General features: G+C 52.4%; 6 protein-coding genes across 6 annotated transcripts; 1 reads left to right on the top strand and 5 right to left on the bottom strand.

Annotated features, from left to right (window-relative positions):
* Positions 1-14: 14 nt before the first annotated feature.
* Z520_09485 (uncharacterized protein) lies at positions 15-1,720 on the bottom strand (the record flags this gene model as incomplete). Its single annotated transcript, XM_016779979.1, has 2 exons — positions 15-1,639; positions 1,678-1,720. 2 exons carry the CDS (start codon positions 1,718-1,720, stop codon positions 15-17), a joined length of 1,668 nt encoding a protein of 555 aa, XP_016628918.1.
* A 589-nt stretch (positions 1,721-2,309) lies between these two features.
* Z520_09484 (uncharacterized protein) lies at positions 2,310-3,248 on the bottom strand (the record flags this gene model as incomplete). Its single annotated transcript, XM_016779978.1, has 1 exon — positions 2,310-3,248. The coding sequence occupies one exon, from the start codon at positions 3,246-3,248 to the stop codon at positions 2,310-2,312; it is 939 nt and encodes a 312-aa protein (XP_016628917.1).
* Positions 3,249-3,433: 185 nt separating this feature from the next.
* On the bottom strand, positions 3,434-4,939 carry Z520_09483 (uncharacterized protein; the record flags this gene model as incomplete). Its single annotated transcript, XM_016779977.1, has 1 exon — positions 3,434-4,939. The coding sequence occupies one exon, from the start codon at positions 4,937-4,939 to the stop codon at positions 3,434-3,436; it is 1,506 nt and encodes a 501-aa protein (XP_016628916.1).
* Positions 4,940-5,291: 352 nt separating this feature from the next.
* On the top strand, positions 5,292-7,736 carry Z520_09482 (uncharacterized protein; the record flags this gene model as incomplete). Its single annotated transcript, XM_016779976.1, has 1 exon — positions 5,292-7,736. One exon carries the CDS (start codon positions 5,292-5,294, stop codon positions 7,734-7,736), a length of 2,445 nt encoding a protein of 814 aa, XP_016628915.1.
* An 8,945-nt stretch (positions 7,737-16,681) lies between these two features.
* Positions 16,682-19,437, bottom strand: Z520_09481 (uncharacterized protein; the record flags this gene model as incomplete). The annotated part of the gene is made up of 4 exons (XM_016779975.1): positions 16,682-17,940; positions 17,988-18,056; positions 18,108-18,233; positions 18,291-19,437. The coding sequence occupies 4 exons, from the start codon at positions 19,435-19,437 to the stop codon at positions 16,682-16,684; spliced, it is 2,601 nt and encodes an 866-aa protein (XP_016628914.1).
* A 2,533-nt stretch (positions 19,438-21,970) lies between these two features.
* Z520_09480 (uncharacterized protein) lies at positions 21,971-22,890 on the bottom strand (the record flags this gene model as incomplete). The annotated part of the gene is made up of 3 exons (XM_016779974.1): positions 21,971-22,320; positions 22,372-22,754; positions 22,829-22,890. 3 exons carry the CDS (start codon positions 22,888-22,890, stop codon positions 21,971-21,973), a joined length of 795 nt encoding a protein of 264 aa, XP_016628913.1.
* Positions 22,891-23,131: the final 241 nt, after the last annotated feature.

Genomic DNA, 23,131 nt, shown 5'->3' with positions numbered 1-23,131 from the left:
CCGAAGCTCTATCACTATTTGCGTCTATCCAGAGACATAACAGTTCTTTCCGCTAAGCTCACAGGACTCGACTCATGCCCATCTAGGCCATTCATAGCAGGAATCTTTGGCGACGAAGCCGGTGTTTGGTACTGGCCCAGACAAACCTTGACTGCCCCGGTGTTCCTTGACTTGTTCAACTCGACTTCATTCTTACCACTCTGAGACTCGTCCCGCATGATCTTCCCTGCAGCGTAGGCACATCCACCGTATGCAAAGCGAATCAAGGAATCGCCAGTGAGACTACCGATGATAAAAACATGCGGCGCAACCTCGAGATCTTCATTCGCCTTCTCGCGTAATATCTGCGCTGATATCAGACCGGCATTTGAAGGCGGTGGCACATCAATTTCTTTCGTTACCACTTCCCGCAGAAGGCTCCGTGAGAGATAATTGAGCGAACCCCGTCTCCCAACCACATACTCCAAGCCACTCACATGGCGCTGAAATGGCGGTTCGGTCTTGCTGGCATGTTGCAAAGTGACAATGGCTGCGAGCCCGTTGTCGGTGACTTGAACACCGATGACCTCAGTGTTTGGCAGTCCCTCGTACGTCGCATTCCAATCGCGACTTGATTCAAATTCGGACATGATTCGACGATTTCTCAGGCGTTTGTCCTTGGGCGTAGGGGAAGGGTTGGCGGCAAGTTTCATTCGGCGATACACCCCTGCATATTCGGGATAAGCTTGCTGGTGACAAGCGCGTAACGGAGATGGAGATGTTGAAGGAGCCCATTTGTAAATGTGAATGATTCTTTGGTTTGGCGGGCTCGAAATAATCACATCGGCAGCACTGAAGCCGGAGCCAATGACAAGAAGCGGGTTCGGAGACGGTCCCATCTGTTTGGCAGGAAGTTCAACAAGTGGACGGAGTAGAGGTCGCGGCTGGATGAGTTCGCTGAAAACTCCAGACGCAAGGACAAGATTCCTACACAGGATGTTATGCGACGCGACGTAAAAACCATCGCCACGACGAGAAATCCCGCTGACTTGCTCTCCGTTCCGGACTGAGACGGCGATACCCACATGGTAAGGATATTCGGCGAGATAGTCGGCCACAGCATGTCGGGATGGCCTGAGGTAGACTGGCATAGGCCGGCCATTTCGTTTCTGATAGTGTTCATCAAAACCGTAGCCTGGGAGGGAGATCATTCCCGCATAACTGAGGGTTCCAATATCCCAACTCGCACGAACAGGATTCTCTACCCATTGTCCGCCCGCGCTGTGGGTTTGTCCAATGACCATGTGAGGTACCGCTCGTGAGGGCTCGTATGCCCACCTGACACATGTCTTTTTCTCGGCGTCATCTGTTTCCCCCAGAGGCCTCACTAATGTGTCGAGCAAGACGTTGACCGGGAGGGCTTGAGTTGAGTAAGAAAACCGCGAACCCGCAAAATGCTCCGTCAAGTAGTCAAAGTCGATATCGAGAAGATCGTGGGCCAATCGAAGTAGCTTCTCATTGAGGATGGCATCGGGATGTGGACTGGATTTATCGTAGTAGGGAATGTGCCCATGGAGGATGTACGAAAGAATCAAGGCGGAGGGGCCGTTTCCTATGGAGTTGACGAGAGATCCATGGTCAGTTTTGCTTCCCCTTCGATCTGTCGAGAGTATTGGAGACTGGGTGGGCAGCACTTACCGACAATGACGGTGTCGATCTTTTGAGGCTCGCCATGAGCCATTGAAAATGTCGTCCCCTTGAGGATTCTGGCATTGTCCTGGGGGTGATGGGAAATCTGTATCAATGACTTTTTTTCCCGTCGTTTGAAGACGATGATGGTGGAGGAGGGGCACTTCGGTTGATTGCAGCGGAAGAAACGGGAGAAATTCTGACCCGCGGGTTGGCGGGTTGGCGGGCTGGAGGGTTGGCTCTGGGTGAAGTGCCCCAATGGGAATGCCTGGTCGGCCCCGGGGCCCCTAAAGTGCGCAGGTGTCGCTAGGTTCGCAGCAACGCGCTTCACGCATAGGGCCCCCCAAGGGCCTAGGCTTCACTACAGCGGCTGCAACTCGTTGGTGGACAAAAGCACGTGTGTAGCAAGATTACTATTTGATTGTGTACCTCGAATACCGCGTAATATAGAAACAACCCCAAATCCAAGTCATCACATGTGTTGAGGCTAATAAATAGCTCAGGTAAAACGCCATGGACCATGTACTAGTAGCCAACAGTAAGCTAACTCCGCTGATTCGTTAAAAGCTGGGAGATTCAATAGATCGCCAGCACCCCTGCAGGAGACATTGCTGCAGCAGGACCATCGAAGTCGTGCAGACCTAGAGCTTCCACACAGGCGGCCGTTTCTCAAAAAAGGCATTAATACCTTCCCTAGCATCTGCAGATCTCGCGTGCAGAGCCATGAGCCTGCCAGTCCATGCTACTGCATCTTCATAGCCATCACCCCCCGACGCAGATGTAGCCCCGTACAATCCCAACTGTGTCCAATATCCCCATTTGCCCAGCGCCTGTGGCTGTGCTGCCGTCTTCTCTGACAATTGACTAACTATCTGGGCAACCCGCCTCTCCAGAGCTGCCTCATCTGGAAACACATCAACTGCCCCTCCTGGAAGCTGATCCGCCCGCACTGGCTCGGCTAGAGCAAGCATCCGATACGTGAATGCATGCCCTAGTCTGCGTGAAACGGCAGTGGATGGAGACGTGCAAGGCAGCCCCAACGATGCTCCCGGCAAGCGGAATCCAGTTGAAGCACATGCCAGTGGAAGATCCGTCGTCAGAGCGAGCTGGCCCCCAGCGGCAGTCGCCAGCCCTTGGATAACCCCAATCACTGGGGCTGGAGAGCGCCTGATCAAGGACATAACTTCGGCGCAGAGGGCGAATGTCTCCTTTACTTCATCATGGCTCAATCTTCGTAGTTCGCCCAAGTCGTGGCCCGATGAAAACACAGATCCCTCAGTGCGCAACACAATAACATTGGGTAGTCCCTGTCGGTGCTCTTGCCACTTTTCAATGTCAAGGAGCCATCCATGTTCTTTTGCAGCTTCGGAGTGCTGGTCTTTTGCGGCCACTTCCAGCTCCTCGAGTATTCCTGGCTTGAACGGTGGCAGGATCCTCACGCGGCCGTCAATGGGTGATTGGTTGTACGCATGCAGTTGATCGCGCAAATCCCGCAAGACCGCAAGAGACAGGGCATTCCGACGCTTTCCGTTCTTGATGGCCAAATAAGCAGCGCGATTCGGCAAGGCTGGCCAAGTCATATTGCAGGTGCTTCCTTATTGGTGGGCTGGGTTCTGTTTGAAGAAGTCTGCCTTCTGCGGTGAACCGTGGGTTCAAGGGAAGATTCATTTCTCGGTGGAGACGCTCCGTTGTAAAGCTCTCAAATATCGCCCATGTTAGTGGGGTCGTTTCCGATCCGAGGTCCAAGGGCATCTTGCTCGTCATTTCAACGCATGACAAGACTGCCATTCCGCCGATCCATAACATCTGTGCCTCGTCGCCGATATGTGCCGTTCTCCACCGGCTTGTTCTTGTCATTGATGAAGGGCTTTCGTGGCCAAGATCGTGCGATGTCGATACGCGATCTAGGGGCCCAGATCTCCAGAAACAAGAATATGAGATAGTCGATAATAACGCAGAGGCAAAATAGCTTCCCAGCCCACACGCCGCATCCATAATATCGTTTCAATCGGTCAATCAGTGCGTATCCTCGAACACGGGAGGCGCTCCAGGGGGCATTAGCATGTTGACCATAGAATTCTTGTTCCGTGATCGCGCCCGTTATACCATCGTACACACGTTCAGTCCTTTGCGCAACATCGGTCCAAGAATACATCATCTTAACCTGATCGTGAAATCGTTCAGTTTTTACCTTGCCCGAGCGCAAAGCAGCAATAGCTTTACCGGTCGCCAGAACCAAGTCATCCTCTTCAGGCTTAGCAAAAGTTGTCATGTGAGCTGGAAGCACCTCAGGTATACCTCCAACTCTCGTGCAGACCACGTACAAGCCACAACTCGCGGCCTCCACGATGACGGTTCCAAAGGCCTCGGTCAAGCTTGGATGCAGGTAGATATGCCCCTTGACCATCACGTCGCGGACTTCCTCATGGCGGACAGGCCCCAGCAGCTCGACTTTGTCTTGAAGCATGCGCCGTTCGAGCATCTGTTCCAAATCGATGGCTTTGGGCCCGGAGCCGGCAATGATGAAGCGGACGTTGGGATGTGCTGCCAGGATCCTTGGGATGGCTGCAATCAAAAGGTCAGTTCCTTTGTTGTAGAAGAGTCGTGAAATGACCACAATCACGATGGTATCTCCAGGGCCGAGACGCTGCGGAAGTGGCATGGGCCTCATATATCCGGTATCGTTGTTGGACTTGGGGACGTATGACTTGGGTTGAAAGTTCTCGGCAACCACAGCGTTCGGTATCACTGAAACCATCAACGGGTCAAGAGACGCTCGAAGAACGGTATTCTCTTTGCATGTGTGGCTCACGCAGATGACATGGTCAACATCACTCAGGGCGAACTTGAGTAGCTTGTTTGTCAGGATGGAAGCAGCATCTGCAAATCCAAACAGTGAGTGATCGGTAAAGACGGTGCGTAGGCCCATTGTTCGAGCATGAAGAATAGCCTCGTGGCAAAAGCTACTCAAGCTTCCATGACCATGGACAATCTGGATTTCCTCCCTGATGACGATATTGCGGAAAATGGGGAAGAACGAGAAGACGGTAGGCATGGTTGTCTCGCGATAGATGACCAGAAAGGGAACGTGGTAGACCTTCAGTCCATTGGTCAGGTAATGGATGCCCGTGCGGCCTCCGTACGCATGTGTGATGACCACAACCTTGTGGCCTCGATCGATCAGCTTAGTCGACAGCTGATATATATGACTTTCCACCCCGCCCGGCTGGGGGAAGAAGAAGTCACTGACCATGGCAATGTTGTAAGGCATAGTGGGCCGACCCTATCTCATCGAATGTCGCTGGAGCGTAGAGAAGAATATGACCACACCCGACCTCAGAGCCATCAATGAGAATGATTGCGTTCTTTGGATGAATCTGTCGTATCATTGTCACCATGGGCAGGTCCCAAGGTTGTCAGCAATCGCCAGCGACAAAGACCAAGTGAAAAGGGGGAACTCGGCCATCACGAGTCCGAAGGCGGTGAGAAAATTCTGCCGGCGAAATTCCCAGACTTTTTTCAACCACCTCCAAACTGTCTGTTAAGGCTCGAGACTACACCTCGGGGAACAGGCTCCTGCTGTCCTCTCTCTGCAGCCTTTCTAGCGTCAACAGCCCTGCCACATGTCTGGCTTCTATGCGCGCTACGTTCCCGCGACGACAAGCAGTACCGGCACCGCAGATAACGCCGAGAAACCTGTGTCCAATGGGGATAAGCGCAAGCGAGATCAAGATGCGGCGATCCATGAGAAGAGACGCAAGAAGCTGAAATCTTCAAAGACACCAGACCAGCCCATTGACACGTCCCCCCTCCCGGTTCCAAAGAAAGCCACCGTGGCCGTCGAAGATTCTTCAGATGTAACGGGAAAGGCAATCTTGGACAAATATCGCATTGCGGAGGCTGCAGGGTCTGAAACTACTTCAGCTACGGTTGAGGCCAAGGCCTCGAATGAATTGCAACGTGTCAATTTGAACTCGGACGATGGGAATCAAAGAGCGCATGACAGCCTGACACAGAAGAAGAAGGAGAAGCGGAGGAAGACAGGTGAACAAAAAGAGGAGGAGGCAAATGTTGCAGCATATCCACAGAAGCACACCGCACTGCTCACAAAATATGAAAAGGCAAGACAACAGGACCAGATAGAAACGAAGGTCGACACAGCATTGGACGAACCGCCTCCAGAGCTCCATGGTCTTGAACCCATACCTCAACCAAAGCAGATAGAGGTAGTTCCAGAGAAACCAACCTACTCTACCCTCCCACCTTGGCAAGAGAACCCACTGACCGTCCCTTTGGATTCGACCTCGTCTTTCGAGTCACTCGGGATCCAGGAGCCATTGTTGGGAAATCTGAAAAGACAAAACCTGCGACATGCATTACCGATACAGGCATCAGTATTACCTTTATTACTTGATGGTGCTGATCATCATCCCGGCGACCTTTGTGTATCGGCTGCTACAGGCTCCGGTAAAACTCTCTCATATGTTTTGCCCATTGTGGCCGATCTGAAGGACATCCCAGGTACAAAGCTCAGGGCTGTTATCGTTGTCCCAACGCGAGAGCTTGTAAAGCAAGTCCGTGACCTGTGCGATATTTGTGCAGCAGGGACATCTCTTAAGTTTGCAACGGCCGTGGGAAGCAAATCTCTCACCGAAGAGCAAGATCTGCTTGTAAAAGAGGAAAAGATCTTCAATCCAGAGGAGTACGAGCAATGGCAACAGAGTCCTATCGACTGGGCCAACTTTTCGCTCTCAAGGCTGGCTCAAAATGTGAAAGATGCTGATCCGATGGAGTCAGCGGGCTATGTCACACGATATAAATCCAAAGTGGACGTGCTCATCACGACACCTGGTCGATTAGTCGATCACCTCAAGTCTACTTCCGGTTTCACTCTCGATGACTTGAAGTGGCTTGTTGTGGACGAAGCTGACAGATTGCTGAATGAGAGCTATCAAGAATGGATTGCTGTGGTCAAACCAACCTTAGAGTCGCGGGCGGCAACCGCAGGAAGGGATCAAATACTCCGCCACATGAGGATGACACTCCCGAGACGAAATGTCATCAAGGTCTTGCTTTCTGCAACCATGACCCGCGATTTATCTAAGCTGAATTCTGTGGGATTATGGAACCCGAAACTGGTCGTTCTGGGTGGTAATCCAGAAAAGTCGAGAGTAGATAGGGTTGGCGCACCACCCGAAAGGCTTGAAGAGCTGACGCATAAAGACAGTGAAGTTGTCTATCTACCTGGGACCCTCAGAGAAACCGTTATTCCTGTCACTAACGGCGCCGAGAAGCCATTATATCTCCTGCAGCTTCTTCACAGTCATATCGCACTATCTCAAAAGCCGTTGGGCTCGGATGGAAGTGTTGGCCGTCCTTCACCAAAGTCAGACGCCGGGTTCAACTCATCCTCATCATCACAATCGTCAGAAGACGAGCGTGATTCATCTACGGACACTGAATCACACTCGCGTGAAGGTTCGACTGCTCCCAGTCTCGGCGCGAAGAAGGCTCCGGAGAGTCACAAGACCACAAGAGCACCGCGAGCGTTGATTTTTACGCGCTCGACCGCTTCGGCTACCAGGCTCTCCCGATTGCTATGTATCATCGATCCTCTTTTGGCTCCTGGAATCTCGACTCTAACGCGCAGCACTGCCTCGTCTGCCTCCTCACGTCGAGCCTTGGCTTCTTTCCGCAAGTCAAAGATATCAGTATTGATCGCCACAGACCGCGCCTCTCGTGGTCTGGATGTACCTGGTCTTGAGCATGTCATCTCATACGATGTCCCCAACAGTCCTTTGACGTACGTGCATCGTGTAGGTCGAACTGCTCGGGCTGGCAGGGCTGGCCATGCATGGACATTCGTTGAACATAGAGAAGCAGCTTGGTTTTGGCGTGAAATTGGAGGCAAGGTCAAGCACGCAACGCCGGGAACAGGCGTTGACGCAGTGTCGATTCATAGGCAGACCAAAATTTCCAAGCTCAATCTGAGCGTTGAGGGAGTAGACATCAAAAAGAGGTACGAGGCGGCTCTGCAGCAACTAGAGAAAGAAGTTTTGGGCAAGTAACTATGGCTCAATTCGTCGACCTGTGGCACTATCCAGAAGCCCAAGTCTGTTTTCCAATACATACCCTGTTCTCTCCTGGATCATATCTCTGACCGACGAATGGGAACAGAGGCCAGAACTGCCGACAATGCCTAAGAAACGGCCTAGGGCGGAACTACATCGACTTTCTTCACTGCAAAGCCGTATTGATCGTTAGGCTCACTCCTTTTATTGAATGCGAGAAGCCAGAGTGACTGGTCACTTGGCTCCATCCGACGGAGGCGTATTCGACCAAACCATAGGTGACAGTGCTGTTGGCATGGAGCCTGCTCAAGTCCGGCTCGACTCACCGGACGCATGATTTACTCCAACATCGGCTCTTTACCTCCATGCCAGATCCTATCCTCGGGAAAAGCTGCTAAAGGCAAGCAATGCTCGTGGCTGGCTTTCCACTCGACGCCTTCGTCCTGACGTGACTTTGGAGCAGTTGATAAAGGCGGCTGCAACACCTATGATCTGACACAAGACAGTCTCGCGAGTTGCAGCAGCTTTTCCTCGACGACCTCAACGAGTATGTATAGATCACCAAGTTTTTCTTCTCAAGTCTTTGTTCCACCTCCTTCCAACCTCGAGAAAGGCATATTCTGCTTTCGGAACGCGAATTCCCACTCGTGTGCGACTGGGAGGATCAGTAAGGCAGGGCTCAGGGTGTGCTCTGGTCATCATGACTACTGATCTGTTAGCATCGTGCTCATACAGGATCGGTCTTTGTGTGCCATGGCCGGAAAGAAAACTCGCAAGTATCTGATGTCTCTGCATAGAGATCAGCTTCGATTTGTGCGAGCGTGGGGAAGCATGCAACTCAATCTCCTCCTGAGATGCAACCTGCTGCTGTAGGCAACGATTTTCCCCCGAGTCGACTTGGTTCCGTCTGTGCCTCTGATCTCAAGCTGGGATTGCTTCTTCGTCCTCGCCTGATCCTGGCTGAGTCACGTCGCAGGTGGCTGTTGGCCGCGGTTGGACGTGGGCCGCATATCCAGCCATCATCCATAAAGGGGAACCGTCAACGAGGCTTCCAGGCCCTTGGAAAGCTGAATCATGCTCCATCCTGCGACCAGCAGGTCTTCCAGAATGGTCTCGGTCACGCGGATGCAGGCATGTACCATGTCGTAGTTGAGCTGCAACCCTCTGACCATCAACTGTTGGCTTCCTCCAAACCTTGAGCCTGACTGCGTTGCAGACTAGGTGGTTGAATGGGACTGGACACTCTGTCTCTGACTAGCCCCCAGGACGCAGGGCCATTCGAAGCGATCGGCAACAACCACGACGGTCCCTTCCAAGGCGGTGACCAGACGCCTCGGTGCTTCTCAAGGTGGTATCCTCAGGTGCCTGAGCGAACATGCTCGTGGCCTGTGGTGGCTGCAAGGTCTGCGGAGCCCCTGAGCAAAGGCTACTACAATTGCCGACGATTCTCGAGCGTCATCGACCTCATAACGCTGATTAGCAAGATATTGGTCACCTTTCATCCAAACCGAATCTAGTAATCAAGTTAACGTAAAAACCAACGATCGCCGGGGAAGGACGAACTATAACTACACCAAAGAGAAATGGCCCTCGGAAACAGTAATGATTTCTCCGAAGGCCCGCAGGCCTTGACTACCTCTGCAGCGAGTGCTCGCTGTTCGATTTGGAATATCCACATATCCACATGCTGGCACAGATCCGCTGAGATGAGCCTGCATCAGAACCGGCCTTGGAAAGCCCCTATGAGAGCCAATTTCCTTCCTCCCACTTGGGACTTAGTTACTTCGGGAGACTAGCAGAAGTCTGACTGGTCCGTATAGAGACTCATTGGTCCTATCACATCTTGGAGCCACCTCTGCAGCCTGGCCCAGGAAATGCTTCGACCCAAGGCCCAGCTCCCCACCAACATGGCTATAGGTGACCGAGCGAGAAGGTCTTCAGTGGTAGAAGGAGATATTTCTGCAAGTGAGTGCAAGTTGCTGCCAAAAGATGTGCTCCGCGGTGCACTGCACATTTTGAACTCTGGATCCGACCAGAGCCCAAATTGTGAGACAAGTCGAGTCCGTGCTGAAAGCAACCCTCGCAAGACCTGGAGCACTGTCTCCTGAGCACTAACAGCTTTACGACAGATTGTGCGACTTGTCATCAGCTGCAGGAAGGGCCAAACCCCGACAGACTGCGACGACCTTACCTTGGATCTCACTTGTCGGAGTGGCCATCACGTTTTTCCAGAAGTGAAGCGCAAAGCCGATACAGCTATAAGCGACAGCACCAACCACTGACGACTTCTCAAAGAGGGCGCTTCTCAGCTGTCTAAGTCACACATGACGTGCAGGAAGCTCTCTACAAGTGGAACGATTCACCCACACTTGTCTCAGAAATCATGGCCTTACCGCCCTTCGGCCTTACATAGTACCGTTGTGCTTGCACCTTGCGTCACGGCCTTTCTGATCAATAACAGTATTGCTCGTAAAAGAAGCTAGCTATGGCGAACAACTCCCTATCTTGAAATTGCTGGCTCCGTTTGATGTCGCTGCAGGAGGCATGTCCTGTCACCTCCCATACCCGGCAACGAATACTTCTCCTTTCTCTTTGGCCTGAGGTAAACCTTGAGCTTCGGGCCTTCTAGATCTGGCTTGAGGATATACACGTCAACCCGATGGTATAGTGTCAACTTTGGCGTATTGACAGCCTGATCGTGCTTGACAAGACCTTCACGCTGTCTCAGACATTACCTTTACCATCACAATCAAGTCTTCCTCTCGTGTGATGTCGCTGATATCTTGGATGTACACCCAGCTTGGAATCAGAAAATGTGCCCCTGGCCTTTCTTGGTTCTGTGCAGAAGACATTCTACTTCATGGGTCTCTTCTATATTGCGGCAGGTGGTGCTTGTTATGCGTGAAACCTCAATGGGCCCCATATACAAAGCGACCGAGTTTGTCCACTTATGTCCTTCCTTTATGTCTTCACTGCTTGTTCTTCGCAATGGCGTGCACTTTGAAAATCTGAACGAAATGGTCACCCTACATGTCAACAGCTTCTACAGGGATCCACACAATCGTCCTCCCGGACGGATCTCTTCTCAGTTGCTGTGGAAAACACATTCTTTTATGTACTCATAGTGCTGAACCACCCTAGCAGTATTTACAAGCAAAATCGTGCCAACCATCACCAGCTGCAGCGGTGAACAAGTCTTGTGTATCCAACGAGGACTTTTGTTTCATGTTGGATCATACTCCTGTGCTCTGACAACCGTCTGGGTCTCGTCTCACTGCTTCTGAGCCACCTCGAATATAACGCTGTCCACAGGACATGGTATGAACCTGGACCTGAAATGATATAAAGTCGATCGAACTTGCCCATCAAGAGCTTTTCATTGCTGTACCTTGGATTGGGAGGGTGGCTTCAGGCCCGTGCTTGCAGAAGGGGCCAAGTGTAGTCCAGACACGCCCATGCATGCGCCATACCAGCAAGCTGTCGTCTGTCTTCGAATTCAAGCACACAACTTCATGTAGAATGCCGAAATTCCACGAAACCAGGCACATATCTTGCCAAATGCACAGCAGAGAACAATTTTGAAACGGGATTCGCTGTCGTTGCTTCCTGCAGAAACACGAGAGAAGAGACCATTGGTGGCTCGTCATCCCAAAACACCTCAAGATGCTTGTGCTTTGCAGTGGCACTGACTGCACCTGCAGATCTATTTATTGAGACTGTCCAGCTCAAGCTTCTCGTCGATGAGCTCGGCCTGCCATCAAGCCTTCCACTTCTCTCTGCTCAATCTCCCATCGTTTCAGGCCGTGGGTTCCGAGATCATGCAACAAAAACCTGCTCTACATGAAGTTTAAGCCTCAATTGAAACCAGCGTCCGTTGCCTCAACCAACCATTGCCTCTTTCCTACGTTTCCATCCCGCCTTCACCCGTGGCCGGCGCCCCTATTGCCTGCTACGGTATTGCCATTGCCTCAACAGAGAATATGCCCAGAAAGAGAAAACATACGTACGCAGGAGGCGTGTAGGATACTGTGTGGCACCTTCGACCCGACAAGAGCATGAATCCTCCCAATTGAACCTCTCCTGACCACATCATCACTTCCCAAATGTATTCTGGCCCAAGCAGACAAAGTCAGATGAAGGCTTTCGTACGTCAGCAGGCCCTTGAAATTCAAATCCTTCCAACCACCCTCCAACTCTCATCTCGCATCGTTCGCGGTTCCCACAATCCTCCACCATGTGGCCAGCTCCGCAGCTAGCCTCCCTGGGCTGTTCGACGCAAGCGTCCCGCAACACTACAATCGGGCCTTGACGGGCCCTACGAGTACATACCACATTACCTTCCGGTGTATTCAGAACGTGATGCTGAATCTATGAGATGATCTGGTCAGAGCTCAAAAGCCTCATTGGACACCAGCAAGCGACAATTCCACGAACAAAGGTAGCTTGACTGAGGAAGGCTGAAGTCTGAAGGGCCACGAATTTCCTTAAAAGGTTGCGAAACAGGGGGTTCCCATTGGATCCCACAACCGAGCAAAGGGTCCGCAGTGATCCTTCACAACAGGGAAAGAAGGAGTATAGAGCTGCACTTCCGCAACCTCCACAGATCCTGTGAGCGATTGCAGAGTAGCAAACAGTTGCCCTGCAGCCCAAGCCCGAAGCCCAGTGCAAGGAGCAATTCAAAGAAGTTAGAGGTAAGTGAGTCCGACTACCCGAGTCACTTGCCGAATTATGTACGAGGTACTCCACTAATAACCATGGAATTAAGGGGCTAGCAATATTTTCATCTTGGAGAGCGTCCAGGCGAAAGCCAGAGGACGCTAGAACACAAAGCCCCAGCCATATCGTCAACTTTCTCAGGCGAGGGAGTCGCAAGCTTTGGGCAATGGCCCACAGAGGTACGAGTATCGTCCCGTGGTCCATTACCTCATCTGCTGCGCAAGCATGGCTTACTACCTATCAGCCTCTTAGAGCTCTGAAGCTTCTTGCAGGACCCGGTCCAGCAAAGGTTCGAGCAGCTCTAAGCGTACCGAGTACTTGCTATTCGTTGCCACGAACGACACGAGCGACACGAGCTGCTCCGCCCCCATATCAGCCCGTCCAACGTGATTCATGTACAGAGAGACAGAAGGCTGAGTGATTACAGCATGATTAGTGGCTTCAATCATCCTTCCTACGACCAATCCATCGGGCGCACTCGGCTCTTTCGTTGTCCAATTCCGATCTGTGAATACGATGAGCCATCCATATTGGGCCAAAGTGACTCGCAGTGGTACACGGCCCCAGGACCTGCTTCTCCGTCGAGCTCTGCTGGCGCGTCCCTTAGCGGATCTTGCGTAATCACCACTCCGCATGTCAACCCCCCCGAAGTCTCGACCAAAACGACGAAGACTAAAGCCCAACGGGGCATTCCTTATGCCTGATGAATAATACACGAGTTATGGAGGCAGTTGGGGCCAACCACGTTGATCGGTGGCCGTCAAGCTCGGCTTTTACATGAAAGTGGCCCCGGTGGCCCAACCAGGACATCACGCCACGGGGGCAGACACTTTTCTATATTCCCTGCAGGTAGGTAGCAATGCAGTTTCCAGAATCGGAGGCTGGCCTCGTTTACGAGGTGCACTAAGTGATCGACAGGCGGGTACCGCGCGACACCAATTCCCGACAACGACCCTTGCATATCCGCTCGATTAAGCGAAGGGCAGAAGAATGCTGTTACGAGATAGCCATATGTCACTCTTTCCCACCGGACTTCTACAGCCTCATTGCATATCCACAAACCGCTCAGCTCGCCAGCTCCAGAATGACCTCAGCCTGCTTGGGTTACCAGTCAACCTGGAGCTGGGCCCACCCATCCACTCGTAGCACTTGGATGCAATCCTTCCTTTGTCAGCGTTTCCCTCTTCTTCCGCCCTTTTCTGTCCTTGCTACATGACTGGGCGGATCTCGGAGGCTCGATTGTACCGCCCAGTGCTCTCCAGGAAGAAGGCTGGATCTGACTCCTATCTGGTTGGCGGGGAAAATAAGTCGACCACTGAAATCGTCCAATTTTCTCTGGCAAGAGCATGGCAGCGGAGGGATTTCGCTGCAATGAGCCACAGTGTGAGAAAGAAAAAGAAACCCCATCCAAAACTGCCCGAGGCAGTAATATTTTGGTCAGAGTCAGGCAAACCTCGAACTCCTTCACAAAATCCCAAGCCCTGGGTATTAGTCATGCCAATGCAACTATCGACGACGCTGTCGCATTACAGAGGCCATTCCCTGCGGATGTTGCAATAAATCTTGAAAGACGAGCTCCGTTTCCGCACCCTAAACAGCGAACTGGACTCCTCGCAATTACTGGCCAATCCAACCGAAAATGTATTGTATGAAGTGAGAAGCATCCGGCGCTGACGCTGCGCGGGATTGCTTTTCCCGTCGGACGAGAGAAAAAACAAGTAAAAGGGGTTAAAGTTCAGCCCTCGAAATCCCAGAATGGGATGGCCTGGTGATGTGGCCTTGTTTGCTAGTGTCCACGGGTAGAGGTAGCCTAGTACTCGTAGCTGATTACCTAGAAAGGCAGCAGGAAAACGGTCATTAACCGACAACTGTGTCGGTGGCGAGTTTTAACGAGCTAAAGGTACTGTATGCAGAGAATGTCACTTGCTTTACAGGTATAGAAGGCAAGCCCACAGTTGTTGGAATTAGCGTTATGTATTAAGATGTAAGGGAGGTTAACCTAGCAGTCGTAGCGATGCGATGCGATGATAGGCAATGCAATGCGGTGCTATGCCATGCTATGCAGTAGTCAAGAACACAGGGGCCTCTGTTCACCGCTGTCAGGTGCCTGGCCCAGATCCAACCAGGTTCATATCCCTGGGTTTTGACGGCGACGATTCCGTAAACAGAAAATGCTATCCAGCTTCGTAGAGGTCAGGTCCGACTGGGGATCGTGAATCCTCTTCACCGCACATTCCAGAAATGCCACATTTTCCCCGGGGCTTCTGGTACATTTCTGTTCCAATAAGCTCCTCGCTTCCAGTGTTGGCTGCCTGGCGTGGCCGCAGATAGATATTGCGCACTTGTGTTGGCTGGGAGACAAGAGAGTTCCCCAATCTCTATGGATATCATGTCCTCGGTAAGGCGCAAGCGACTGAGAATATGCCGGCCGCCTTTGTCACTCTGCCTTGCTGACGAATCCAGTTCTTGTCGGTGCTTGGCATTGTTTTCGTAGAGATTCGCCCTTCCTGCTTCCAGGGCCGTTTTGATCAGGACCTTGGTCTTTAAGACACCCTCGTTGGCATTCCGGCTGCTCAATTCGTCAAGTTTCTTTGACTCATCTACTCGTCTGGCCTTTGGTATTAGCCGGCGGTACGGGGCGCTTTGGAGGTAGGGATTGGAATGAGGGTCCAGGTCTCAGTTTGCCCAACCTCTTGATTCGCAAGACATAGTTGAAGAGTGCAGCAAGAATTGACGGCGCCCGTGTGGTGTCCTGACAAAGCCAAACGTGGTTGTTCTTTTACCTAGCCTGGTTAATGGTGTTATATTGAAACGTGACACAAGGCGTAGGTATAGTGTGTAGAATGCCGATTCCCAATGTCTCGGTTTAGTCTGCAGTCTGTAAGGACAACGGCAGAGAAAAGCCACAGACCATTTGTTGAGGCTTGGGTCCAGCCACGCACGAGCCAGCCATATAATCGCCACTGGGATCTTGCACCATCTCAAAAAGATTTCCACTGTGTAATTGCAAGACTGTTCGAAGAAAGGCACACGTTGGAGTATTGATAAGTCTGTTGGTGCAAGCGAGCAGGTGCGGGTTCGACGGCGCCAGCCAAGGGGAATGCTCCATGCATAAGCGAGAATCTCACCAACGATGTCGATATTGCCACGCTGGACGCCACCTTCTTGAACTCATGATACCAGGGCTATTTGGTGTTACCGCATCCGGCCCCATCGATGTCGGCTTGAATGCCTTGCCAGTGGCCAAGGCTCCGACACTCTGCATCTCCTCCGAAATTCCGCAGGCCGCGGTTACCCCTTGGGTGCTCGGTGCCGCAGGGTTATCAAGACTGCCCTTCCTATTGGTGGCTTAAATTGGATAAAGGTCCTTCCGGTATATTGCTCCCGTAACGGGAAGCTCACCCTTTCTTCTTCAGCCTTTGGTGGGGAATGCTGTTGTATACAATTGACGCGTAGTTTTTGTACTGATATGCTCCGCGCTGACGCAAATCTCGTTGGGCTGTCGAACCCCAATCCAGCATGTCAGTACACGCGGCCGGGCTTATGCGCAAGCATCCAAAAATGCCGTATGGGTCCAATGAAGCACAAGTTGACCTCAGCCGAGAGCAGTGGAACACATAAATGAACGAGCAAGATAGGCTGCCGTCTCGTCCCAGCAGCAAACCTTCCATTTTCCGATCCCGGGCTTTTATCTGCACCAAATGTACCGCCTGCGACAGAATTTGACAACAAATAGGCTATATTGTTTGAACATAACCCCTCCAATGAGAGGAAGAAAGGTATATGGCAGAAAATGCGAAAAGCGCCACTCGCAATGTTATGTAATGCAATGTCGTGTCATGCAGTTGTAATGTCAGATGAGGTGAGGCGAGGTGAGGCGAGATGAGGCAGAGATGGATAAGGCTGCTGAGCTCGTAGGAACGTCCGGTCAGTCATACCCTGCCTGAGCTATGCTCCGGTTCCCGGACAGAAGGTTACGAAGATGTAACTTCCACAAGGCAAAGAACACCTGGATGCTGCTGTTGTTGTCGTGATATTGTTCCAATCCATCGAGATGGAGCAGTTGCCGAAAATGGTAAGATGCGACGAAGGAAGGTGTTTGCCAAGGTCGGTGTGGCGGAACGCCACCCAGCTTGAGTAATCGCGGAAGGTGGTGAGGTTCTCAGGCCAACTCCAGGACGGCAGGAGGAGGGAAAGATAGTCCTAATGCAGAGGCCCCGATGGATTCAATTAAGGAATGCCCGTCTGGCATTCCTTGCCCGTTCGCTCGAGAAAGCGTCGATCTTGACTCCAACGAAAACTATTTCGAATCCTCCCCGTATTGAGTCTTGAGAGTTGGGTTGCACTCGGAGTCGCCACTGTCCTGTACGGATAGTCCACTCCCCAAGTTCTCCTTGACTGCTTTGCCTCTTCCTCTTTTTTGCCGATGGCGCCGTAAGTCTGGTCGTCTGGATTGGGGGAATCGGTAGGGATCCGCGGGCTGCAGCTGTCTGCGAGGGAGGTCCTGCCGGTGTTTGTCGCGTTTGAGGACGGCGTTGTTGCCCTCCAGCCGTTGAGGGACCTGGTTTGACTGTTGTTCCTTCACTCATGACATCCGATTCCGACTCCGATTCGCTGGGCGCAGTTGAGGGCCCATGGAGCATGACCTGACCCATCGAACTTTCGAAGTCGATTTCAAAGCTTTCTCCGTCCAGTAATATGTCCGTTGCGGCCTCAAAGCGCACCTTTACGCGGTCTTCACTTAGGGGTGTGTGTCCAGGGCTGGCCGATTGCGAAGTCCTCCCTCCAGATAACATCATCAGTCCCAATGGCGCATTCGTAGGAAGGTTCATCTTGTTGGCCACAACTTGGAACAGAGACGACACGCGAGCCTTGGCTAGTCCATGGAAATCTGCCCTCATGTCCGTCAAGTCCAGCACGGTGCTTTCGCCGCCAATTTCGACAACCATTTCGTAGGAAGTGTCGTCTACGAAGGGTCTCGCGTAGTAAACCCACCCCCCGGTCGAAGACTTCTCACCTAGAGAGTCGTCGCTGGTGTAGGCCACGCCCGATGGCTTGACGTCTTCCAGCCGCAGACAAATCTCCTGTTTTTGTCTCTCTGAATTGTAGCTGATCTCGTGGGCAATGATCTTTTGCTCCAACCCCCTCAGATGGAAGTAGCGGCAATCTCGTAGTAATTCGGCTCGATGTGATTCATTCCTAATATGGAGGGGATAGCCTCGTAACAGATGCAATAGTTCTGCAAAAATCTCAGCGGATCGACCAGGGACGTAAGGTGGAGTTATCGAAGGTGGACGAAGAAGTCCTCGACGGTCTAAACCGGGAAAAACCTCTCCGGGTGTCGAAAAGAAAACTGCGAAGCCTAGAGAGAAGAAGTTGGGTGAATTCCCAGGTTCTGAAAAGATGTCTTTGGGGATCTGAAAATGTCGTTCTCCGATCTGGATGAAGATTTCAGACTCGAACAGCTGATCTATTAGGCGAGGCACTAGAGGGAAAATCAGCATTGATCACAGGGAATCCGCACTGACCTACAGCTGTAGAACTGAGCATCCGCGAATAGCTTCACAAAATGGCTCCCATCCACTGGTTTGACGTAGTAGCCTTGATCAACTGTCAGCGCCAGAGCAACTGCTCAAGAAGGAGGGGGAGAACCTTGTAAATGCCTGGCCACGTCTCGGAAAGTCGCAGGATCTCGATCGATATAAAGCGTTCTGACGCCGCCGGATTCCTCATTCTGTCGGATTTGTTCCTCGAAAAACTGAGTAAAATAGGATGGTGCTATTTGAATCGTCAGTTTGCGCAGCCGCCCAGAGTGCTGTTTGCCCGAGTTCTCACCATCGGAAGATATAGAGGCTCCTGATAACCTGAACAGGTCTGACCCAATCTGAATGGGGAAGACTTTCTCAGGAGGGAGGATTGACGGCGGATGTCCTGAGGAAGTGCGCGTGCCTCTCTGCCGGGTCGAGGTTTGTGACGAAGTCGTGGGAAGCACTGATGGTCTAGGAGTTGAGCCGGAGGACTGGCGGGTTCTGCGGTTGCCGGCAGACACACCTGGAAGTGCCCTGGAGCCAGCTGGGAGGTCTGAAGAGGTAGATCCTTCATCAGGGGACGTTGGTCCGACGCCTGACATCCGCTCAAAGGTGACAAAGCGATTATTTGCGACGGCAGATTCGGGTCCGGGTGCAGGTCCAGGTAATACTCTGACTTTCTTGTCGCCGGGATATTCGGTCGGGGTCGTTGCAACAGAGCTAGACTTTCGTTTCAGAGCAGATCGAGGAAGCAAAGGCGGGATGAAGGCCGTCACCGAACCATTACCATTGGTAGTGGTGGCCACGTCGGCCGCGCTGCTTGTTGGTGGTGGCGGATTCCTCGGAGTAGTGGAGGGAGCAATTGGAAACCTCGAAATAGAAGGGGCGTCGAACTCGTCAAAGGTGTGAATGTTTTCGTGGATCAACTCCCCAGTAGGCTCATATATTGGTTGAGGCGCGAAATCGAGAAAAGGTCCAGAAGGAGCAGCCCAGGGCTGTGAACCAAAGCTTGGGACGCCTAGGGTATAGCTAGCGGCAGGAGCTGCATAAGTAGAGGCAGCCGCTAGGTGGTGTTGAGGGTCTGTATCATGTACAGTGACGGTAGGATATTCTAAATCCTCTGAGAGAAAGACAGGTCGCGTGTCTGGGGAAGGATTAGCGGCGTCAGCAGACTCGGCATCAGGGTCAGAGATAGTTGTGTAGGCACGGGCACTGGGTGTGGTATGGGGGTGATTAGTAGCTTTGGGGCCTGGACCATGCCCTGAAACCGAACCGGGACCGTTGGCAATACCGGTGACGGTCGCAGTGGTTGTACTGGCAGCTCCCGTACGACGACCATTGGACATGGGCGAAATCGAGATGGCTGGGGAGATCAGATTGGAGTCAGTAGTCGTCGTATCCGAGTGAGTGACATGATTGTGATCAAAGGCGAAGGTCGGATGTGGGTCCGTCATCACTCAGATTGAAATGGCTCTTTTGAGACCAAAAGAGTCCGCCGAACTGGAGGCTCGGGGGACGCCCAGGAAAATCAGCCCACAACTCCTACCTCTGCCGCTGGGACCACGCCCACTGCATGGGCTTCGGGCACCAGTAGCACCAGCAGGCAATGATTCGGGCGAGCAGGTGAGAAGCACCCAGCAGCGGTCCCTCGAGCAGCACGACGGTCTTACCCCCGAATGCCACCTGCACGGGCGCTTCCGGCTAAACAGAACCAGGTCTTGGTCTTGTTGGAGGGGGTGTCCACAGCTCTAGGAGCGCCCACGAGGGGACCATCGGCTAAGGGGGGGGGTGGGCGTTTGCCTCTATGTCGGGGCGGGCAGTGGGTCGGAAGGCTTTTTGTCTTTTTTTTTCACCTTCTCTGCCCTTTTTCGCTTCCCCTGGCACAGCGGCTGGGCTCTTGTGGGCGGGCTCCGCAATAGGGAAGCAGGGCTCGGGAATGACGAGATGGAATGCAGGTTCTGGAGACCGCTGGAGAAGGTCTGGCGGCAGCGATCAGGAGGCTTTGGCGGGCGCGGGTTTGTCTTTGGTGTGTGCCTGGTGTGATTCTGGCGGACTCTTTGCGGTGCTTGAAATTCGAGGAGCGCGAGATCTTGGCTGAACTGTACGATGAGTAAGCCCTGAGTCATAGGCATGACGGGAGCACTATTGGCCACGGCGGTCTGACAAGTCCCATGAGACGAGTCTTGTGACGCATGCCGATTACCAAGAGCCGGCGCCATCAAAAGTCAGTGTCGGAGATGTGAGATGTGGACGGGGGAAACAGGAAAAGGGATGATGAACAATGATGCTTATGGTGATGAGGAGGAGCACACACGGTGTTGTAGTACGTACTAGAAATAGGGGTTGGGTAGAAGGTTCTCCGGGCGTTCCACCTAGCCGCTGCCGGGCGGGCGCTTAAGCTGCCTCCGGGGAGGGGGTGTGGTTTTCTTAGACAGCTTGGGTACCAGGTAGCTACTCGTAGGAAGACCTGGGCAGTCTGCTTGTCTGGACGCCTGGGAACAGGGCCAGAGGCCACCGGATGCCAGGCTTAGGCTTTCAGCCTACCCGTAGATGACGATTTCCGAGATTCACTTTCCCCAGTGGCAAGCACCGAGCCTGGAAAAGGCGGAGGGCGACGGATAGTCGGGACACAGCCTACCACCCTGCACGACGGGGACACGGCAGATCTAACGCCTGCGACAAAGCGAGCAAGTAGAAGGCCGTCTGTCCCTTGATCTTCAGCTTCCGTCCCGCCAGGTCAAACAGTCACAGCACCCCTGGAAAGCACGGGAAGGGGACAGCTTGGTGAATTTGATGAGTCCAGTGTTGTTAGCTTGGGCCAGTGGACAAGCGAGGTAAGGCCGCGACGTTATCGAAACGTGGAGGGCCGTCCTCCACTTAACCGAGGGTCGGTAATGATGAGTGACGTGCGTAGTTCGTGTTGTAACTTGTGAGAGATCGTAATTATGTTCAGGGCAATAGGTACCCAAAGAAGAGCTTCCAGGTCATAGAAGTCGCTAGTCCCACAATGGCGTTTCGCGCAACAAGCTCCAAATAGGGTTGAACAAACGAGAAACTCAAGCAGATGGAAGGAGAAGGTGGTGCCAAAGCTCGATGGGCCAGAATTTTGGGGTAATTTGAAGATGAAGTTTGTTTTCCGAGCGGGACGAGGCTGGATGATTCGAGGAGGGAGGGATGCTGCAGGAGGCTTTCAAATATTATTGCCGTGAGCCTACCCTCGAGCCAGCGCGGAGAAAGGGCGTGTTGGTATATGCAGCCCTTCTTCTATTCGGCGATATAGATGGACGGAGACACACCGCGGCGCTTGAATCGTAATACTTGATCGCACTGGCTGCAACTGCTCGTCTTATATCTGCACGAGTTCGCGCCAACATCGTATTGTCTGCCATGTCACAACCCAAGGTATTTATTTGCATTAAGGTAACCCAACCTCATGTCATGATCGTCAGCATCACTGGGGGCAATATCGAAGATGGCGGCGCAATGCCCCATGCTGTACGGCTCATGTTCGGCCCCCAAGGATCTGAAACGAAGCGCTTCACTATTTGTTGTTCATGATTTGACGATCTACGCCTGTAGCGTCATTGCGGCTGAATTCCAGCATTGACCTCATTTGCCCATGTCATCAGCCTTAGAAACGACCGTGGTTGACCGTCACCCAACCGTGGAACGAGGTGAGATACTAGTACTAAGCGAGCCGAGCTGAATGAATTCTTCGCAGAATATATCAGGCCAGATGATGGAGGAATGGGTGAGAAAAAATGCTGTCCGGGGGCCAATTCGGTCTGGACCGAGCCAGCATTACTTATTCCACCCCCAAGAACTCATCGCACCTGACCTGGCGAAGGGGCGCACATTCGACAAGCGGTAACCCAGCGAGTTTATTGAAACCAAGTCATCTGAGTAGTTGAAGGCAAGGTAACAAGTGCAGTCCCTTTCCTCGATTGGTCTGTTCGATACACGCACTGCTGCCCACGTATTGGGATTTCACAGGGTGGTCTTGAATTCGCCCTCAATCTCCACAATCTTCGCGACCGCACGCTTGTATGCATCTCTTTCGTGAAGCCGCTCAATGTACGCCCAGATCTTGGGATATTCACTCTGCGTGAATCCTGACCTGGTCTGACCAGCTTCCAGTGGGAATGAAAGCATGATGTCCGCTGCCGTGAGATCCTTCCCGCACAGGTAGCTTCCAGCGTCTGGGGATGTTGCCAGTTGGCCTTCAAGAAAGTCGTAATGGTTCTTCATGTTTCTTTGGAGAAAGGATGATTCAATCTTGCCAGCAACGCTATTTGTGATCGGTTTGATGAAGAACGGAACAGGAGCATTCCTGATGCCTTGTTTTGTGAGCGTCTGGTGCCTTATGCAGGGAGTATGAAAGTACTTACTTCCAACTATGAGCGATAGAAGCATAAGCGGCATGAGGCTGCCCTCAGCATAGTGCATAAACATCCTGTAGCGCAGCCAGGACTCCGTTTCGCCTCCAATTTGGCCCTCTTTACCTTCTTGGTACCTGCTGGGAACTAAAGAGGTCCCCTTACCATAGTGGTCGCAAAAGTACTCGCCGATCGCTGCGGACTCTGCTAGCACAATCGGCTTATTCGAGTCTGGGAGTTCAATGGTGACAACAGGAGATTTACCCAAGGGGTGAACATGCTTCAACTCTGGTGGTGCGAGTCGTTCTTTGGTCCGTTTGTACGTTTTGAGTTCATAAGGAACTCCAAGTTCCTCGAACAGGAACAAGATCCTATGAGACCGAGAGACTTCAAGCCTAGTTTATGTCAGAACGGGCCTTTGCATAGGCGAGGTGGTCTTCGGAGAGGCATCTCTCTAGAGTCTACTCACCAGTGAAGAGTGATCTTCGGTTCCCCCGGCCCCCTAGTTTCGCCGTGCGCAAGGGAGGCCATTTCACAGCAAGGTACAATGCTAGATCGTTGTCCTTACAGCAACTAATACACCGAATGGGTTGCGCCAAAAGTAAGCGAGGACTCTTTCCTTGACTCCTTGTTGATCCGTACCCCTGGCTAACTACGCCAGGACGGGGCCAGGATCTCTTGGTGTCAGCATTAAAAGACAGTGCTTATTACTTCGCCAACGTGTGCGATCGATGTTCGTTGGAAATTCCGCCCCACGAGTGTTGCAAGCCGA

This window comes from Fonsecaea multimorphosa, assembly GCF_000836435.1.
Source record: "Fonsecaea multimorphosa CBS 102226 unplaced genomic scaffold supercont1.24, whole genome shotgun sequence".
Taxonomy (NCBI): domain Eukaryota; kingdom Fungi; phylum Ascomycota; class Eurotiomycetes; order Chaetothyriales; family Herpotrichiellaceae; genus Fonsecaea; species Fonsecaea multimorphosa.
This window is presented reverse-complemented; position numbering and strand designations above follow the sequence as displayed.